This window comes from Schistocerca nitens, chromosome 4 (assembly GCF_023898315.1).
Source record: "Schistocerca nitens isolate TAMUIC-IGC-003100 chromosome 4, iqSchNite1.1, whole genome shotgun sequence".
NCBI lineage: Eukaryota > Metazoa > Arthropoda > Insecta > Orthoptera > Acrididae > Schistocerca > Schistocerca nitens.
The window spans coordinates 890,885,655-890,907,740 of NC_064617.1; the positions used below are offsets into that span (position 1 = coordinate 890,885,655).

General features: G+C 45.1%; 1 protein-coding gene across 1 annotated transcript in view; it reads left to right on the forward strand.

Moving 5' to 3' along the window:
- The window catches only part of LOC126253433 (regulator of MON1-CCZ1 complex-like), a 107,682-nt gene that overhangs the window by 22,944 nt on the left and 62,652 nt on the right, over nucleotides 1-22,086 (forward strand). The window contains exons 5-7 of the mRNA XM_049954774.1: nucleotides 6,767-6,926; nucleotides 7,345-7,450; nucleotides 9,307-9,471. Coding sequence (XP_049810731.1) covers nucleotides 6,767-6,926; nucleotides 7,345-7,450; nucleotides 9,307-9,471 — 431 coding nt within the window. The remainder of the gene's footprint in view (nucleotides 1-6,766; nucleotides 6,927-7,344; nucleotides 7,451-9,306; nucleotides 9,472-22,086) is intronic.

The window sequence follows — 22,086 nt, forward strand, 5'->3', positions numbered from 1 at the left end:
TGAGCACTTACATGTCCGACAGCCCCGCACGCTGCTTCTGCAGCCTTCCACCTCACGGCTGCAGGTGCCTTCGCTTGGCCAGTTCACCGCCGCCGACCCTGTCTGGGTACGGGGATATGGCAGGCGGCCAAAATGGAGTCCTGGCCGCATCTTATGACACCATGACCAACGCCTGTATGAAATCCAGACGGATACGGGTGTTGCAGTGCGTCATTCAGACCAGCTTCGGCCTTGTGTGCTGACAACGCCTGTTCCAGATGCTGCTACAACATCTTCGGCTCTACCTGACACTCGGGATACTGGAATCTCTCATTACTCACAACGCAGTCCTCTCACCATCTTATCGGTGCCAGTACAAGAACTGACGCCACCAAGGAGACGTGCCCATGCAGGAACCAGATGACCATCATCTGTTGGAGAACTCTATTCACCTCCTTCTCCTATGGACACGGACACATCGCCCATGTCTCCTATTGTAACAACCGGACTTGTCGCAACGGGCAGATTGGTGCATGGGGCCCCAGCAGATTCGACCCCCACGTCTTCTGTCTTCTCAACCCGTTATCATCGGGGACACTTCCGTGCGTACGGGAAGCCGCCTCCTCGAGACTTTACGGCCAGTCAAACAACACCGATGGACGTTAGCAATCTACAGGCCACCTCCATCAAGACCTGTGCAGAAACTTCAAAGGGGGGAAAAGTGTTGTGACTTACCGATCTTTCAAAGTGCCGCCGCGCAGTTACGTGTGTCCTCTACATGTGGCGCTGTCTGCCAGCCATGCAGCAGCAGTGCCACCTAAGCGGCCAGCCAGCCAGCGGCCGCTAGACTTGGACTCAGTTTTGATTTGACTGTTAAAGTGTACACACGTCTTACTCTGTTTACTTGATCTGTGACCTTCATGTATTGCATCTTCCTTGAAATATATTTGTTCAACTTGAAGTTTTAACATAAAGCTGAGCAATATTTGTAACTGGGTTTGGGTAGATAAGCTTTCCTGCAATTAAAAAAAAAATAAAGATATAGGAGAGTGCAGTGTTTTTCTTCCCAAGGGTGCATTTTTTGGGACATGTGCTTAGCAAAGATAGTCTCATCCTTATTGATGCCTATGTCAAAGCCATTGTCAGTCTGCCAGCACACAAGAAACTGAAGGAACTCAAGTCTGTCATGGGTAAGATCTCATATTATGCTTAGTTCATTCCCCGGCCCACATACTTCTGCCATCCTCTTAAAAGGCTTTTATGGAACGGAGTAAAGTTTGTCTGGCCTGCTTTTCAATTTCTCATGCAGTGTTTGTGCTGTGATTTCTGCCTGGCTTCTTTTATATCAGATAAACCTTAAACTCCGGCCTGTGATGTGATCTGGTCTGGCTTTGTTGCAGTCGTGCCCCATGGGAACCCAGATAGCATCGAACAACCAATCGCATGCACTTTGGAGATGCTTTTTGCTGCACAGTGTAATTATTCAGAGATGGAAAAGGAGAAGCCAGCTGTTATTTTTGGAGTTAAAAGTTTCACGTTTTCTTGTACCGGGTCAGGGTTCTTCCTCATCACTGACCAAAATCCACTGGTTTCCTTATTTGGTCATTATTCCAAGCTGCCTGAGACGGCTGCCCATCAATAGCAGAAATGGATTCCCTTTCTCAGTAGCTGTGGCTGTGACATTCGTTACCACTTCACCACTCAGCATGCCAATGACAATGCACTACTGCCCCTACGTGTGGGGTCCGATATGAAGTTTGATCAGGAGGCGGCTCTCGTGTATGTGTTTGATGATGTCTTGCAGCAAGCCCTGTCGGAGTTTCTGTTGACGGTACAAGAGGTCTCATCTGACATGGCCACTAACCCCATTTTCTGGAAAATCCTTTCACTTGTCTAGTTTGGTTAGCCCGAGCACATGTCTTTGGATACTGATCTGGCAAGGTGTATATATTTTTCTCCTGCGTTATCAACTCACTATTGTCCAGATGATCCTCATTCTTGCCATGGACGAGCAATGCTGTTGAGTTGTTGTAGCTGTTGCATTGCGGCCTCACAAAGTCCAGTTGCTGCATGCATCGCACTGGGGAATGACTCTTATGAAGACATTGGTGCCATATTACGTCTACTGGCCGGTGATCAGGCATGACATTGAACACCTGGTGCAGGCTTACAGGGCCTGTGGATGTAACCAGGATGCACCACTGTGCCATTTCTCCTTGGCCGGCCCTGTAGCACCCTTGGGACAGGATGCATGTCAGTCTCGTGGGTCTGTGTTCGAGTGGCCTGTGGTTGTTGGTGGTCAGTGGATTACCACATTTGCTGTATGCAGCCAAGCTGTCCTCCACATCATTGACTGCCACTGTTTGTGCGTTGTCAGTTATTTTTTCCATTTGTAATGGTAGGTAATTTGTGTCACAGGGATTTGAAAGCTTTTGTCTTTGCAGTGATATCTGGCCTCTTGACTGCTGCCTTGTTTCATTTGGCTTATTACTCAGAAGTGGAGCTCTTCGTGTGTACATTTAAGACCCAAATGAAGAAGTCTGTCTCTGCCTCTTTCCGCAGTGATGCATTCTCAAGTTTTTTGGTCACATACCAGATGATGCTGGTTGATGGATGCAGTCTAGCAGAATGTTTTTATGGGCACCAGCGGTGGGGTCTCCTGGATTTGTTGCACCCTGCAGTATAGTACACTGCGTTTTCCTCTCAGCTGTACCGTTTGCAGCTGATCCTTTGTGCTGGCAGTGGGATGGCTGCTGGATCTTGTGGTGGGCCATAAAGATCAGCAGTTTATTATGGTAGATGTAGGTAGGGAGCTGATGACTCATCATATAAATTAGTTGCACCATGTCCTGTTGCACCATCGCTGCCGTGGTCTTCTGGTTAGCCGGGTGGCAGGGTTGGTCATGACATTCTTCCAGGGGCAGGCTCCCACTTGCAATGGCACATCCTCCCATTGCCACCCGCGGCGCACCCTCCATTGCTCTGTTGCCTGCAGCCTCAGGCACCAGTGAGGGGTTCTCATGCCTGTGGCTACCAGTGTGAAGCTTATGGATTTTGATCCACTTCTCCCCCTTTGCCTCCCCTTCCCCCTTTCCGATGGAGGTGGCCTCATCTCCACTGCTGCCAGTTGCCCCCCCCCCCCTCCCCCCATTTCCTCAGCCTACTTGCCTTTTTGCCCTAGCCAGCAGTGGTTGGTCTTCTCTGCTTTTGCAGCAGAGGTCACCGCCTAATTCTGGCCATTTTCGGGCTTATAAGGCCTTTTCAGGGAGAGAGGAAGTTAGTATCCCCATAATGGACATTGTAATGAAGGCAGATGAGCTGGCATCTGTAGCTCAGTGAAATAATGCAGAAACCTGCCATAGGGGGTGCACATGATACATAGTATGGACAGACCCTCTGACAGAAGTGTTTATGTGCATTCGATAACAAGTTGGTGGTCCTGTGCTCCGGGGCTTATGTTGAGTTCAACTACTGTGGATCTCCCTTTGTGCTTCATCCTGAGTGTTGTTACCAAGTGCTCAGTTGTCAGCTGCCCATGCCAGCTACATGTTGAGCTTATCCCCATGTATGCCCCTATTTGGTTTCAGATTTTCTGCTTCCCATAGACTGACTTGCATGGTGAGTTTTCATTTCTTCTCAGGAGCTTCTGTTCCTTGGTCATCATCAAGCCATCATTGGCTTGTGCAGTAACTGCACCAACAGTTTAGTGCAGTGTAGTGGCTCTGTAACATCTCTGCAGATACTAAAAAGGGGAGTATGAATAGGGGGTGTACATTATAGCAAGAGACCAAGGTTTGACTGCAGTAAATTGTTTCAAAACAATGTACACCAATGAGCCAAAACATTATGATCACTTGCTTAATATTGCATCGGTCCAGCTGTGCAATAGAATACAGCATTGATTCTGTGTGGAATGGATTACCGTATTTACTCGAATCTAAGCTGCACTTTTTTTCCAGTTTTTGTAATCCAAAAAACCGCCTGTGGCTTAGAATCGAGTGCAAAGTAAGTGGAAGTTCTGAAAAATGTTAGTAGGTGCCGCCACAACTAACTTCTGCCGTCGAATATATGTAGAGCTACACAGGCATGCTTTGCAGGCACAAAGATAAATACTGGCGCCAAAACCTCTGCGTCAGTAAATAAATTAAAAAAAAAAGGTGGAAAATGAGCTTTTTTCTCCACCCCGAGTTTCGACCACTGCATTTTCTTACATTATCCATCAAAGTAAATATAAATTCCGTATTGTTCATCTTCAAATGTAGCAGCATTTCAATGCACTACGAAAATCCGACTGGCAAGACTGTTTGGGATGTTTGTCAATATGGCCAACTCTACGTTCTGAATTTTTTCCTACCTGTGAGAAGAGATGGTTGCTAATAGGAACTTTTATGTATTGTGAATCACATGCAGTATTCTCTTCACCATAAGAATAATACGAATATAAACATTTTACCATGTGTATTCTTTCGTGTTTGCTGCTATCTCATTTAAATCCTGTCTGCCTAATAAACTACGAAACTAGAGTGACACAACAGCAAACGCGGAAGAATATACATATCATGTTTATATTCTTATTATTCTTATGCCTAATAGTGATACAGTCAGAAATGAAGCACGGCAATTGACTAGATTTTTAAATCTAAGGTGACTCTAATTTCTGTGCAGCATGTAATGTACTAAAGAGGCGTCTGCAAAGGTTTTCAAACGAAGAAAATTTTTCGTTAAACTCTTGTTCAGAACATTTTTTATCATACGCAGTCTATTATTTGGTTCTTGTTGACCATTATCAAAGAAAGCAGCAGTGTAAGTAACAACAAATAGCAGTCTCTTGCCAGTGTCTCGCTAATGAGACGATTCCTCTTTTTTTTTTTAATTGTAAGCGGCTGTAGCGTGCACAGAAGCAACCCCTTCCGCGAGCGGCAACAGGCCATAAACACTCATCATCAGAATGCGACAAACAATGCATAACACAGTATAGTAATGCATTTTCAGCTTAGAGTGACGTAAACACCTATAACAAAGAGAACGGCACTTATCAGATCAAAGAAAACTAAGCACTGAATTCAAACCAGACGAAGCACATGAAAAAGGAAGGGTACCCTTATAAATACGGACGGAGCGCATGACGCATAGCAATGGCTACCTGGTAAAGCTTAACTGCTAAGCTTAAGACTCGAACCAAACTACTGTAGCTGTATCGTCATTCATTCGACCTAAATTCTGTCTCATATTACAATGGACCAACTTTGTTTCGATTTGGAGGTGCGGCCTAAAAATTTTCTCTCTCCTTGAATTTCGAGTCTCAAATTTCAGGTGCGGCTTAGATTTGGGAAATTTTTTTCCCTGATTTCGAGTCTTATTTTTTAGGTGCGGCTTAGATTCGAGTGCGGCTTAGATTCGAGTAAATACGGTACCAGTTCTTGATAGGTTTTTGATGGTACGTGGCAGCAGGTTTGTATGTACAGGTCATGAAATTCCTGTAAATTATGGGCCAGTGATTTATGGCTGTGGAGCTGTCACTTGATAGCATTCCGGATGTGTTCCATTGGGCTCAGATAATTCAAATTTGATGCTGAAAACATCAACGTCAGTTTGCTATCATGTCCATAAACTTTCTCTTGCATGATTCCTGCCTTGTGACATGCACAGTCATCCTGCTGAAAGATGCCAACACCATCAGGGCAAACACCAGGGATGAAGGGGGTCCACAATAATGTTCACATAGTCTGCATCAGTCATGGTGCCTTTAATTAGTAGCACAGATCCTACGGAAGGAATGCTCCCCATAGCCTTACACTGCCTCCATCGAGCTAACTGTCCATATTTTAAGCAGCCGTTTGCACTGATGATGGCATGTCTGAATATGACCATTGAGCTGGTGCAACAAGAAACATCTGACCATTCAGAACATTTCCATTGATCCAGTCCACTCTTGATGATTCTGTACCCACTGTAACCATAATTGATTATTCTGTTGGATCAACATGGGAACAGATAGGGGCCATCTGCTGTGATGACCCATGTTCAGCAGTGTACAGTGAACAGAATCTGTGAAACATTTGTGCCTGCACCAGCATTGTGCTCTGTCATCAGATTGCCACCTGTCCTGCTTCACACAGCAGACAAGCTTCTGACTTCCATGTTTTGTGATGAAATGTGAACATATAAAACCTTGTCAGCTACTCAGGGTTGCAACATCCTTCAACCACTTTCCATAGGTGCTCATGACAGTAGCACGCAGCATGCAAACAGCCAGCCAGCTGTATCATTTGTGAGATGTTTGTTGCTGGGTGCCAGTCCATAAGTCAAAGTCAGTTATGCCAGTGGATTTTCCCATTTGCAGCCTGTATTGCGATTAGAATAATTCCCCTATTCATCTCTGTTCTGATATGATTTCTCAGTTTTCCATGGCTGATCATCTAGAAGCACATCATTTATCATCTCTGCTTCGCTTACATACTTTCCTTTTTGTGTGCTGTGTCCACTACGCCACCAGGTAGCATTCAGCCTCTTGGTCGCTAATCATCATAATGTTGCGGCTCATCAGTGTAGGTTGCAGTAGTTATTCAGAGATTAGAAAGGCTTGTAGGGAATAGACTAGGTTGTAAAATTGCATCAAACCAGTGTTCGGACTGAAGGCTACAACACACATTGCATATTAAATGATACTTAAGTATTTGAAATTAGTGTGCTAATGAATAAAACCTGTACTATTATGTTGTTACACTCACTGTTGACAAGAATTGGAGCTAATTTGGTTGTACTGTTCTTTTTATGTGCACTACAGTTGAGCTTCCTGTAATTCCAAAACCACCGAAATTATGCCTTTTGGCAAGGGATGTAATTTTGGCTGTGTTGTATGGACAACCAAGTATTGTTGTTCTTCGTCATCAACCTAGGGGCGTTGGCTCGCCTGGCGCTGAAGTGGTTGTGTACACCATTCAAAAGTAAGAAAAAACTCAAACTACCAAATTTCAGAGACTTCTAAAGCAAATAGGCAGAATAAAATTTAATGAAATCTGAATTATCCATTTTATTGGCACCATAATTTTTTCTGAACTTGTGTCTGAGTTTTTGTTATAAATATCTGTCAGTGCTAGTATTGTGTAATATTTTCTCTTTTGTTTGAATAAAAAATTGTGATTGCTGGAGTTTCATGAGTTCTTTGCCAGACTCTTTAAAATTGCAGCATTACCAGAGATTCCATAAGCTACGAGTTAAATTAATTTCTAAGATGACTTGACATAAGTTGCATATAAATTGTGATAAACTTGTAGGAAGAAAGTTGCATTTGTAATAATTTAGAAAGTTGTGCTCTGGGTGGAAAACAGCAAATAATTTTGTAATTTTTCTATGTTCTTGCAGGATGCTGATGGCAAAAAAGACTCACATTCTGCGATTGGATATGAGTGGGCGTTTTGCAATTAACGTTGTTGATAATTTGATTGTTGTTCATCATCAGGCATCAAAGGTAACTAGTAGACAACAATTTTTCACATCAGCACCTTTGTAAAGGGACAAAAAGTCAGTTTAAATTTAAATTAGAGTTTAAAAAAGTTTATGTAGGATATTAGCTATTGTAGACTGAAGGAGAAAAATATGTAGGAAACTAAGACTAAGTTTTATTCAACCACTGGAGATTACACAAAGTAGTACAGACATTGACAAATTTCTTTCACTTATTGCAGTTATTATATTTCCTTCTTTGGTCTACTTTTGACCTATGCCATAATTGGAGAGAGATTGTCCTGTCTATATAGACATGCTGTTTTTTTTCTTTGACACAATGACTCTATATTACTGTCACTTCGGTAAGTAAACAAACATAATTTCTCATTGTAGAGGAATCATCTTGTAAATGCTGTGATGTACAATCATTCTAAATTTCACTGTTTATAGTAAATGTTTTCATAAATAATAAATTCATTTTTCAATAATCCTTGATTTTTACTCCCTCAATTTGAAACTCCTGTCACACATCACTATTCTCTCATTGATCCATCACAGTTTTAACATTGCTGCCTGTGCTATACTTGAACCCCAAGAGTCTAGTTCTTATGATCAGCCAATCTGTCAGATGTGCTGGTCTGTTATCTTATGGTTACTTCAGTTGCAACTACAGAACTAGTGATTTAGATGTGTAATGAAATCAATTTATGGATGAACAAGGAAATTGTGTGTTATTTCTGTGCAGTTGTGAAAAAGAACCTTTTTCACCATAATTCTGATCACTACAAGTTGGCAGAAGTTAGAAATCTTCATCTGGAGCGCTGAATATGACACTTTTTTCCCTCAGTGGTTGTTTTTAGTTTTAAATATATTATGTGCAGTCTGAAAGTACTCGCCTTCTTCAAATGTCACCCAGGTAAGCTAAAAGATTGCACACCCCTGATGTAGGAGGAGGCGAGTAATGAGGCCTCACTGTTCTATAATAACAGAGTTATAAAGTTACTGTGACAGTGCCAGCAGCTGTATAGCAGATTAAAACTAAGTTAACCTTTGAGAAATGGAAGTAAAAAGAAGAATTCAATTAATTAAAAGAAAGTATCTCATCAAGAAATTTTTTGGTCTGCATCACATTATGCAATGAAATTAAATTTCCTCATAGATTAAAACTATGTACCAGACTTGGACTCTTAATGCAAAGTGGTAGACCTACTGGTAGAACTGAAGCTGTGAAGACAGGTTAAGAGTTGTATGGATAACTCAGCTGGTAACAGCACTTCCTTTGAGAGGCAGTGAACACTTAAGAGTCCAGAACTTTCATACAGTTTTAATTTGCCAGGAAGTTTCATAAATGTGCAGACTCCACTGCAGTGTGAGAGTTTAATTGGGAATTTTGCTTCCAATTCAGTCTTGTGTCCACAAATGCAATGGAACAAAGCTGCGCTACTCAACAGAAAAAGATTTTGCAAGAGATAGTGAGCATTAAGTGGAGGTTGTGAACAATGGTATTCTCTTTCTGTGGCAGTAGAAAGCAAACAGAAATGGTGGGGTTGTCATAGAATGGGAGACAAGAAACATAAAGGTTCAGAGAATCCCACTGCATTTAACTGGCTAATTTTCTTTGGTGATAATGTCTGGAGAACTGGTGGATATTAAACCCTAATTTTCCTTCTGGAGAACTGGTCTGGTGTTTTCTTTTTTCACTTTCTTTTTCAGTTTTACATATATTTTTGTAACTTTTCTAAAAATGTAATATTTATCACAGTTATGTTTTCTGGTTATCTTTGCTCCCATTCTATCTATGTTTGCTGTTGTATTTGTATTGTGTAATGCCGCTTGAATTACTTGTGTAATGGACATAACTCTATTATGTGATTACAGACATCTATGCTCTTTGACATCAACATGAATGGAGAATCAGATGGCTTTGTGTCATATCATCAGCCAGTAGCAAATCCAAGGCCAATTAAACCATTCAGCCTCCGACTTCCACCTGCCACAACGACACAGGTTCTGAATGAACCTGCGCAAATGAGCTGTGATCTCTGTATCCTTCAGACTTCTGTGTTATATGTGTATCAGTTGTTATTATTTTTGTATCAAAGAAATGGACAACTTATATGTGACTATTATATAAAGAAATTATCATAATTGTTTAGTCATATAAAGGTTTATTTATTAATTTAGTTTATAACAGTGTCAACAGTGCAAGATAGCGTTACCCTGTTGGAGGGCGGGGAGGTCAGGAGTTGCCTTGCCGGGGCACCCGATATAACCCCCTCACCCCAGGCATATGGGTTCTCTAGTGGGAGCAGGAGTAAATCTAGTCACACTCTGGATGGAAGCAATTGATTTATTTCTTAGGTTCAGTCTACAACAGTTGCCAGCACAGCAGACTGCCAAGGCTTGCTGGTGCTGTGCCCCAGCAGTGGCTGGTGACAGAAATGATGGCATCTGGGGAGTGAACCCCAGTCCCAACATCTGGCTGGTGGCGCCTGGTGATGGTAGATGCTACGTGGGTCAGTGGCTATAAGGGTCCTAATTTGACCTTTGTTCGTTTGGAGCTAATGCTGATCTGTACGGCAGGCGGTCCTGTAAGATGACAGTCGATGATGGCTGCACCAGTGGATGGTGTGGTAGTCTGCTCCACAGTGGTCACCAATTTGGTGCACAGCCAGTGTTTAAATGAAGCTGGGTCAGGCATGTTGACATGCAGATATCCCGTGTGTTGCGTAGCTCCCCTGACGCAGTGCTGCAGCTGCATCTTGGATTTCGGTAACACTGCTGGTTGTTGATTGGTTGTACCAACATAATGAGAGCACCCTAGATGATGTAATGCTGTAATGACTGATTATTGCAAGCAACACAATTGCAGCAAGGGTTGCTTGTGTTGGTGAAGATGCCTTCATTTCTTCCCTCTTTGAAGAATTTGACCCCCTGTATTCCATGCTGTGGTTGTAACTGTATAGCTTCCTTTTTGCACTAAGAACGATCACACATTACAGTCACAATATTATGATAAGGAATGTTGCTACTCACCAGATAGCGGAGATGCTAAGTCATAGATAGGCACAACAAGAAGACTGTCACAAATAAATAAAGCTCAGTGTGGTATCAGTTGGCTGAGACTGTAGGCATGTACGTGCATGTGTGTTGTGTTGTTCTATGTCTATTGTTGACAAAGGCCTTAATGGCCAAATGCTTTATATATTTGTGACAGTCCTTTTGTTGTGCCCATCTGCGACTCAGCATCTCCGCTATATGGTGAGTAGCAGCTTTCCTTTTCATAATATTGTTACATTCCATCCTGGATTTTCCACATTATAAGCCAGTATCATTGCTTGATCACTTCAAACATAAAATTAGTTCCATGATTGGTTATCACAATTTTTGGTGTCCCAGACTTCAAGATCCAATGGTTAACCATTGTCTGAGCTGCCATCTCTGCTTGATTATTTGGTAAAGCAATCATAGATACAGAGGGCGTTCCTGAAATGTTGCAATAAACTTTGGGGGGGGGGGGGTTGTAGAGGGTGTCTTGAGGAACAAATCTAGGAGAGGAATCTGTTTTTGGAAACGTCATCCAATGAAGCTACAGAGCTTGGAAGTTACAGGTGCCAGTGCCTGCCACTACGCTACACATCCAGCATCAAATGTGACTTTGTACACTGACAGACCATGTGCGTAATGTCTCGTGATGTTGGTTATTCAGTGATCGTGATTGATTGCCACAATCACCAGTGGAGAAGATGGAGCTAGCTGCTGCTTAGAAAGACTTGGTCTCTTATGAATGGGATGCTTTGTTGCCTCAGAGCAGTTTATTTTTCTGTTGGAATCCTCTAAAACCTCCAACGTTTCTTGGTTCACAGGAGAAAAATAAACTGGAGATGGAATCCTGTGTTCAAAACCATAATCCTCCAAAGCAGCAGAGCATCACATCTGTAGGAGACAAGGCCTGTCTGCATAACAGCCCGCTCCATCTTCTCCACTGGCTATAGTAGCAATCAGGTGTGATCATTGAAAAACAAAGTGTTGTGAGAGTTCTGCGTATAGTCTGTCAGCATACAAAGTCACATTTGCTGCTGAAGGGGTGGTGTAGTTACAGGTGCCGGTACTTACAACTTTGGTGCTCTGTAGCGTCACTGGATTACATTTCCGGACATGGACTCCTATCCCCGATTTGTTCCTCAAGACACCTTCTACAACCCCTCGAGGTTAGTGCAACATTTCTGGTCTACCCTGTATGTGTGAGAAGTGATCAATGATGGTTAAAACACAGCAATTCCCACTTGTGTTGTGTGAAGGGCTCAAGAATATCTATACCAATTATTTGATATGATGGCTGGCCTCTGGTAATTTCTGCAGTGTTACCTGCTGATGGCTAAGCTCCACCATTTTTGCACAGTGTACACAGTTCTTTACATATTGCTCAATGCCCTGCTAGCATGTCTGCCACTAATAGTTTAATGCAACATGGAGTCCGTAGTGCACAGTCATTCATGCCCTGCCAAGGTAAGATTGTGAGCCACTTTGGTACCTTGCCGCATAAACTTGCTGGTATGAATATACGTCAACGGTGCTTAGTCACTTTATAAAGAACCCCATTGTCAGCACAGAACTGCATTTGTGCTGCGAACTGCTAACAATCTGGGTCAGTGTCTTTCGCCATCCATCTGCAGAAATGCCAATATGCTCTATTGTGCACACTTTCCAGCTGAGGTTGTCAGCGTTAGTGCAAGTTTTCCAGAGGCGGTGTGTAACTTCAAACGTAAATTCATTAAGACATAATGCTCATTGGTTCAGGTGGCTAGCCAGATCCTTCTAGTCCATAAGCCATTTTAATTATGTATGACCTGTAACTCATTTGAAATTCATGGCAAGCAAATAACAACAGAAATATGTGATATGATTAGTCAGATTGAGCATCTCTTGTTCCGAGGTTGAGCATCTCTTTTTTTGTGGTATAATAATTATTCTTTGCCTTGTTTAGTTGCATGGCAGCACAGACTGTCATGTGCTCTCCTCCGTCTACTTGTTGAGTTAATATGCATCCTAAGGCGTGATTGATAGATTGCATAACAATATGAATTGCTTCTAGCCATCTGGGAAACAAGGTCCAGACAGTGGTGAGTAAGTCTTTCAACTGCACAAAGGCTTCTTTGCAGTTCAGTGACCAGTGGAAAATTACCCCCTTCTTCAGAGGGTATGTGAGGGGCCTCACTACTTCCTCAAATTTTGGCATGAAATGTTAGTGGTAGTTAACCAAACCTAAAAAAGGCTGCAGCTCCTATTCTCAATCAGAAGCACAAAATTCCCACATGACTCTGTTTGCACACCAGATTATCCAATAACATGTCCTAAGTAGCAAACTTCCTTTGGGACGAGGTGGTAGTTCACCAAACTCAGTGTTAGATGTTCGCACATCATCTTAGCCCATAGTATGGCCTAAATAGCAAACCTCCTTTGGGACAAAATGGTATTTCTCCAAACTTATTGTTAGCTGTAATGCTTGTAGTTGAGTAGACACATCCAGTAACCATACTACGCACTCTGTGATGTTCTTGGGAAACACTGCAACATCATGTAAGTATATCGTGTACTGCCTTGGTTTCAGGCCTTTTAGCACTCCATCTAACCGGTGTTGGAGTGTTGCTGGCACATTCTTCAATCCAAACAGCATTTGTCGGCACTGGTAATGCTGGATTGAACTGTAATTCCAGTGCTACTTCCAACTGATGGAACCTGCTTCAAAATCCGTGATTGTAAAATATCACCATTAGTTACACATTTAAATGTAGACAGTCACAAGAAAACTGAAGTGGCTTACTCCCATCTGTGCTTTTCTTTGGTAGAATTACCACTGGTGGCTGCTAAGGGCTGGTACCTTCTTCTATAATCCCATCACAGAGCTGCTGATTTATAAACTCTTCCAACACTGATTGAAAGTGATGTGAAATTCGATATGCTGCATTGTTGGCAATGATCTGTGAGAGCAAAACACCTCCGCGTAGTATTTTAACAATTTTTCATTTTCTCCTTATCTCCTCTTTGTAAATGCAACACTTTCTCCTGCACTGTGACTAAAATGGCAGATTGTCCTGGCTTAGAGTACTCTATAGTTAATTTTTTATTCAAATCTTCCTCCTCCAGTACCTGTATATTGGCTATCAGGACATCTTGTGATAGTGCCACTACCTGAATCAAAATTATCCATAGCGATGGGCACTATCTGTCTTCCACAGCCTTTTGCACTTTATCCATTACATCAGTATCCACTAAACGTTGAGTGCCAAATCCATTTGCATAGAATAGCTTTTGCACTTTGCAGTATTTTATCTTGAGAGTCGATTCTAAGGGACTGTGCACACAGTTTAGGTGGCTTCTCCTGGCCTAGTGGGTTGCCTTGTAGCAGCAGTAGTACCTAAATGGAATGATGTGCCATCCAGCTCTGCTATCCACCATTCTAGATCAACTTTTAGCTTGGTGGTTACTCAGAAAATCCAGTCGAAATATGACATAAAAGCTGCTGCCAATGTTGGAAGTACTTCCAAGCAAGCCCAGTAGTCTTTCTTACTTGCTCATAGATTACTGAATGAGTGCACATCACAATCCCACACTCCTTACGCCACTCAGTTTGCAATGAGGCAAGTCCAAATTTCTTACACCAGGCACATATTGACTTACCATGGAAACCTGTGACCAATACTAAGGAAACACATATTCTTTCTCTTACACAGCTGGTCATACAATATCTGCCACTAATTTTGTACACAATTTTCCTCTGCTTACATTTATTGGGAACACTACACAGTGGCTGCAACATTACCATTTCTGTTTAATGTTGGCTCCATCTAGCCTTTGTATGTGAAAACCTCCACTGACTTTGTTGGACCAAATGTGCAACTTGTTAATAATCCCACTCTGAGGTTTCCTGCAGTTGTGCTGAATATTCCCAGGCTAACCATACTTATAATGTGTGACTTATGTATTAAATACCCACCTCCTCTCTTTGGGACTGGTCACTACATCTATTTCTGACAGAGCTGCTACAGTTGCCACAACCTCAGTCAGTGATTTCAGAAACTCTGCTGGTACCTTAGGGAAAACTTCAGAACTCGAGCACATAGGAATGCATTCACTGCTCTTTAATGTGCTTCATGTAGAATGGCTTTATTGATGCTGTCATGTTCTGTAAGCTTATAGGTATTAGTATTTAGTTACCTTATACTGTCCACAAAACTTTCTAAGGATTCCCCTTATCTCTGAGATAGACTATTTAGCTGTTTATGATAGTACCTAGAGATGTTTTTCCTCTGCCAGCACTCTAATAACCCTTCCCACAAATCCTGGAAGGAACAAACATCCTGGAACTTGTCACAGCACATAACATATTCCCTTGCATCCCTTGCTAAGCTTAATCGATCCATACTCGACTATTGCTTATTGTTCCACCGTGTAGCTTGTCCATAAACATCAAAACTGCAGTAGCCACCAGAAAGATCGTGGGAGGCACACATCGGCACAGCACGTCAAGGACAGTAGGTGTCGCAAGTAAAGTCCCGTCCACCAGAGGACACGCGAGAATTCGGCCGCGCCCTCTGCCGGCGGAACAACAACTCAAGCAGCATGGACCGTGCCCTGTCAGTTTACATCAGGCATGCCAAGCAGACAGTTCCCGGTCTACATCATGTGAAGTGCGACGGACATTGTGAATCGTGTTACTACACAATTGGCGACGAGTAGGGTCGTTCTTTCGCATGTTGCATCGTTGTTCCGGTTTCGCAGCTTATCTGCGGCATGGAGGATTTAGTGCGGGTTTTGGTTGAGCAGCAGAAGGAGCTCATGGCAACCATGACACAAGCGCTTCCGGCGTTGCTCTCCACGCTGTCTGCTCCAGTGTCGTTCCCTCCTCCTTTTCCCCTGTATGACGAGACGGCGGAGGATTGGGACACATATTAACATCGCCTTCGGCAGCATTTCCAGGCGTTTCATGTTGCCGATGTGGAGGTATGTCATGCTCTCTTCTTGTCTTGGATATCTCCCTCACTGTACCAAGTTTTGCGGCAGCTAGTGCCGTTGCAGGAACACTTGTCCTTGTCTTTTGACGCATTGTGTTCATTGCTGTCTTCCTATTATCACCGCCGCATGCATGTTGTGGCAGCTGGGGTCGAGTTCTATCAATGCAAGAAGCAGCCCCATCAGTCTTACCGGACGTGGGCCGCTACCCTGCACGGTCTTAGTCGCAAGTGTTATTTTGTCACGGAGCAGTCGTGAGAATCGTATGCCCACATTATGGTGCGAGACGTCATTGTTCGTTCGGCCCCTGATAGGGAGGTCCAGCAACGGGCCCTGCAGTTGGAAGACCCTTCCCTTGAGGAAGTCCTGTCCATTGCTCAATTGTATGAAGTCTCTCACGCTGCAGGTCAACAGTTGGAAGCGTGGTACAACGTCGCGGCGGTTCAGGGCGGCGCGGCCGCGTCCACTGTGTCCGGGGTGGACGAAGTGCGAGCGGTTCGATCCGGCCATTGCAGCCACTCCCGCACGGCGTGTAAACAGAGTTCCGGCCACTGGCCCCTGGTACCATCCTGTGCATCATGCTATGTACATCATGATCGGCCAGAGTGCCCCCAGCGTTGGGCCGTTTGTCGCAAATGTAATAAAAAAGGTCACATTGCTAAAGTTTGCTGCTCAGCCTCAAAGGAATCGAAGTAAGCAGGTATGGAGGACATGGACGTGGACATTCAGGAAGTTTCATCGGGCCGCCCGCTGCATCGGCACACAAGCTCTTTATCGAGGTGTTGGTTCGGTCGCGCCAACTACAACTGCAGGTAGATACGGGCGCGGCAGTTTCCTTGTTGAATGCTCAAACTTACTCCGACCTTGGGTCGTCCCCGTTGGTGCCAGTTTACCGGCGTCTCCGCGGTTATGGTAAACAGTTCATTCCCCTACTGGGTCAATTCACTACCGATGTTACTTACAAATCAGTCACTCGGCCTCTTACTTTTATTGTTGCCAGTGATGCGAGCTCCGCTAACCTTTTTGGATTGGATGCCTTTCAAGCTTTCAGTTTTTCTGTCACAGACACCATACAGTTGGTCTCTGAAGACGTTCCCTATCAATTGTTGGAATCTTTGACCTCTGACTTTAAGGATGTCTTTGAGGAAGGCCTGGGGCGTGTTTCCAACTTTGAAGCTCACTTAACATTGAAGGCGTCGATTCGCCCGCATTTCCTACACGCGAGGCAGATCTCCTTGGCTCTCCGCCCTCAGGTAAAAGCAGAGCTAGACCGGCTGACAGCCCTCGGGGTCGTTCTTCCCTTTTCTTCTAGTGAGTGGGCTTCGCCCCTCGTTATTGTCAGGAAACCCTTGGGAAAATTACATCTTTGTGGCGATTTCAAGGCCACCATTAATTCTCAGTTGGTGGTAGACACCTTGATGAATTGTTCTCCGCCGTGGCGGGAGGCCAATATTTTTCGAAAATCATTCTTTTGGAGGCTTATCGTCAGATACCACTTGATGAGGACTCCTAAAGGCTGGCAGTCGTAAAAACCCCGTTTGGCCTTTACCAATACCGGCGGTTGGCCTTCGGAATATCCAGTGCTCCAGCGATATTTCAGCATTATCTTGAGCATGTCACATCGACAATCCCTCATTGTATTAATTATCTGGACGACATAAATGTCACAGGCTGCAGCATGGAGGAACACTTGCACAACCTTCGCACCCTTTTTCTCAAATTCAGGTCTGTGGACCTGCGTTGCAACCTGCGTAAGCCGAAATTCTTCCAACCGTCCATTGAGTATGTGGGCTACACCATCTCTTGGCACGGCGTCCAGCCGCTAGGAAGTTTGGTCCAAGGTATCGTCGACCTTCCACGGCCCGCTTCGCTGAAGGAGTTACAAGCTTTTTTTAGGCAAGATTGCCTATTACCACCAGTTCATTCCCAGGGCTTCCACCATAGCCCACCCCCTGCACTGCCTTCTGTGCAAGGGTGTTCCTTTTGATTGGTCGCCTGCATGCGAGCGAGCGTTCACCTCGTTGATGGGCCTCCTCACGTCAGTGCCTTGTTTGGCTACTTTTGACCCCAATAAGCCGTTGGTCCTGGCTACAGATGCTTCGCAGTATGGGGTGGGGGCGGTCCTGGCCCATCGCAACATGGATGGCTCCGAGCAGCCACTGGCGTTTGCGTCTAAAACTCTTAGTCACGCGCAGGTCCATTACTCCCAGGTGGAAAAAGAGGCTTTGGCCATTGTCTACGCTGTTACCAAGCTTCACGCTTTCTTGTATGGCGCGAAGTTTCAGTTAATCACTGACCATAAGCCATTAATATCGTTATTTGGCCCCGCCTCTCAGATTCCGGATAGGGCGGCCCACAGACTGCAGCGCTAGGCCTTGTTCCTCTCTAAGTACCATTATGACATTCATTTTCGCCCTACCAGACAGCATGCCAATGCCGACACTCTTTCCCGTCTTCCGGTGGGCCCGGATCCTAAGTTCGATCGGGAGGAGATTATGTGTGTTCAGTTGGATGTGGCGTCCCGCCAAGCGGTTGATGGCTTCCCGATCACTAGTTCTCAAGTCGCCAGGGAAATGGCAGCTGACCCGGTTCTCCGGCAAGTAGTTCGCCTTGTTCAGCAGGGGTGGTCGTCCCGATCTCCAGGTTGGGCCTCGGACCCTCTTTGTAATTATTTTGTTCTACGAGACCGCCTCTCAGTCTTGGAAGGAGTTCTCCTTCTGGCTATCGATGATACAGCTCCTCGCGTGTTTGTTCCTGCAAGTTTGCGAAGGGAGGTCCTCACGTTATTACATGAGGGACACTGGGGTGTTTCCCGTACTAAAACCTTGGCTCGCAGACATGTGTACTGTCCCGGTATTGACAGAGAAATTGAGCACTTGGTGGCCGCCTGTTCCCAGTGTGCGAGCCAACAGGCATCTCCCAGGTCAGCGATCTCTTCATGGCCGCCTGCAACCCAGGCATGGGAACGTGTTCACATAGATTCTGCGGGCCCGTTTCTCAATGGCTTTTGGCTCATTGTCATTGATGCTTATTCCCGATTCCCATATGTGGTTCGATGCTCCTCAACCACTTCAGAAGTTGCAATCCAGGCACTAGCAAACATCTTTTCTGTGGAAGGTCTGCCAGTCACCCTGGTATCGGACAATGGACCTCAGTTTATTTCGCAGACCTTCCAGGATTTTTGTAGGCGCTTCAGTATTCGGCACGTTTGCTCTCCCCCCTTTCATCCACAATCGAATGGGGAAGCTGAGCACATGGTGCAAACACTTAAGACGCAGATGAAAATGTATGTGCATGAATTTCCTGCGGAGGAGGCGTTGACATTTTTCCTGACGGCATACCGGACCACACGGATGGGAGAACGCAGCCCTGCAGAGCTCCTGCACGGGCGCCAACCTAGGACTCTGGTGCACCTCCTCCAGCCTGGTCCTCGCCAGTCTTTGCAAAACGGGGTACCCGGCTTTCCACCGGGTATGTCGGTCTGGGCACGTGAGTTTGGTCGCAATCCACGTTGGATACCGGCGGTGGTCCTGCATCGCAATGGCCGCCGGCTCTGTACCTTGCAGGCGGGGGACCGGGAGGTACGTCGTCACCAAAATCAGCTACGTCCACGTTTGGGCAACCACCCTCTGACCCCTCGGGTGCTGGCCTCCCCATTGCTGGCACCCGTGTTGTTTTCTCAGGGAACACTACCGCCCCTCCCACCTGTAACTCCGCCACACTGCGATGGTTCTCCGCCTTGGCGGCCTCCAGTAGCACCAGGGCCGGCATCGCCATTGTTAGAGATGCCCCGGCGAGAGCCGTCCCCCCTCGCAGGCCTGGTTTCTCAGGAGGCTGGCTCACCTGTGGTCGTCCTTTCCCCATCGTCCCCACCACTTGGTCTTGCCCCTCCCGAGGTGGACTGAGATCCGGAGTTTGATGGCTTGTCGCTCGTTCTGTCCCGGGCTCCGGTGGTGGGACGACGGGGGCCTCTTCGTGTGGGTCAGTTCCAACCGTATTCGTAGGTTCCGGCTCGAGGGTTGGCAGATCCCCCCGACTCCAGCCTTCCAATGGACATGGTAGTTATCGCTACTGCACGATGCTCCACCTTCCGACGCAGTGGATCACAGTGGCTTCACCCCCCGAAGGAGGAGGTGTGCAGTAGCCACCAGAAAGATCGCGGGAGGCGCACATCAGCACGGCGCGTCAAGGACAATAGTTGTCACAAGGAAAGTCCCGTCCACCAGACGACACGCGAGAATTCGGCCGCGCCCCCTGTCGGCGGAACAACAACTCAAGCACATGGAACGTGCCCAGTCAGTTTACATTGGGCATGCCAAGCGGACAGTTCCCGGTCTATAACATGTGAAGTGCGACAGACATTGTGAATTGTGTTACTACAAAAACATCTTCCCTACTTGCCTAAACAGTCACTGATGTGGCAGTGCTAACATCTAAGAAGGGTATGAGTACACTAGGAGAGGCTGTCTCCTTCTCTTCTTCTCTAACTTCTCTGGTTCCTTGTGCAACTCAAAGCTGTCATCTCACATCTGGGTGACTGCTCCTGGATGGTCACGTTCTTAATCTCAGTACCTGATGTCATCTTGCTCAAAATGTATTACCACCAGACGCCGAAGGGAAAACAACTACACAAGGAATACCACTAAGTGGGAGGGGGGGGGGGGGGTGGGGGGCAGACCCAACAAGCCCATACAATATTTATAATTGGCACTTACTTGCACACTTCTGCTGAACACTGTCAATGAATTGCATTTGCATCTGGATGCGCCATTGTTGCTCTACATTTTCAATGTAAATGATGTCCAACACCACACATAGCCCCCACTATCTCTTCAGACACCAAATGTAACCCTGCAGGATGACAACAGTAGGTAATCAATGGACGTATCCATTAAGCTCATTGTGGAAGCAGTTGATTTATTTCTTAGGTTCAGCTTACAGTGGAGATCCAATGCCATGTCCAACAGACAGGGGCAAGCATCAAACCCACAGTCCCATTGGGAAATTGATGTTGCATACCTTCCTGTGGCTGCTATTCCTCGTTGTGGCATGGAAGCAGAGTGATGGAGCTGCATCAGTTGCTGGTGCCGCAGACTGGAAGGGCTATATTGCAAGCTCAGTGTGTTGGCGGCATGCCCCAACAACAATTGGTGATGCATCCAGAGAGAGAACATTGGTCTCCAATATCTGACTGATGGTGCTTGGTGACAGTAGACACTATGCGTATCGGTGACTAGAAGGGTCTTAGTTCAACCCTCAGTCCATCAGAGCTGATGCCAAAGTACAGACATTTGATGTATTTTCATTTGGGGAATGTTTATATAGCTCATTTGCATTTTTAATCCTCTTAAACAATGGAAAATCTGGGATGTAATAATGACATGAAGCGGCTAGATTAGATTGCTGCTTACAGCATATAGGAGGTATTGAGCAGAAAAAAGGCACATTGAAGGAAGACAGCTAGACATTATAAGCTATAGGACAGTGTCCTCCAGATATAGAAAAATGCACACAGGCCTTAGCATTTGGCAATGTGTATTGTGTTACGGGTGTATAAGTGTGTGTGTGTGTGTGTGTGTGTGTGTGTGTGTTTTTTTTAACATTATCTGATGGCATACAGTATCTAACAGACATCTGTCAGTATGCTTGTCTGCTGCTCAGTGATGAGTAGCAATCTGTCCATCTCATTTTGTTGTTATTTAGTCATCTTAATTTAGAAACAACAGTTTTCAATAATGTCAAAAATTGCAGTTAAAGTTTGTTATGCATTGGAACTGCTTTTAAAATGATTTTCTAAGTATAGTTTATGATTATGACTTTAGATCTGGAGAAACATTTTTGCACTTACAACAGTAGTTTCAGCAGGACAATAAATTTTTGTATGAATAACAATATTAGAGAAGGGAAGTGGCTACTCATCATATAGTGGAGATGCTGAGTCACGATGGGCACAACAAAAAGACTCACACAATTATAGCTTTCGGCCATTAAGGCCTTTGTCAGCAATAGACACACATACACACACTCACGCAAACACAACTTTCACACACGTCTGCAGTCTCGGACAACTGAAACCACACTGTGAGCAGCAACACCAGTGCATGATGGGTGTGGCGACTGGATGGGCGTAAGGAGGAGGCTGGGGTGGGGAGGGGGAGGGGGAGGGATAGTATGGGGGGGGGGGGGGTGGACAGTGAAGTGCTGCAGTTTAGTTGGAGGGCAGGAGAGAAGGTGGGGAGGTAAGTAGCAGAAAGGAGAGAAATAAAATTAAATTAGAAGACTGGGTGTGGCGGTGAAATAACGGCTGTCTAGTGTTGGAATGGGAACAGGGAGGGGCCTGGATAGGTGAGGACAGTGACTAACGAAGGGTGAGGCCAGGAGGGTTCCGGGAACGTAGTATGTATTGCAGGGAAGTTACCACCTGCGCAATTCAGAAAAGCTGTTGTTGGTGGGAAGGATCCATAAGGCATAGGCTGTGAAGCAGTCATTGAGATGAGGGATATCATGTTTGGCTGCATGTTCAGCAACAGGATGGTCCATTTGTTTTTTGGCCACAGTTTGTTGGTGGCCATTCAGGCAGCTTGTTGGTTGTCATGCCTACTTTAATGAAATTAAAAAAAAATAAAATATAAAATGAAATGAATT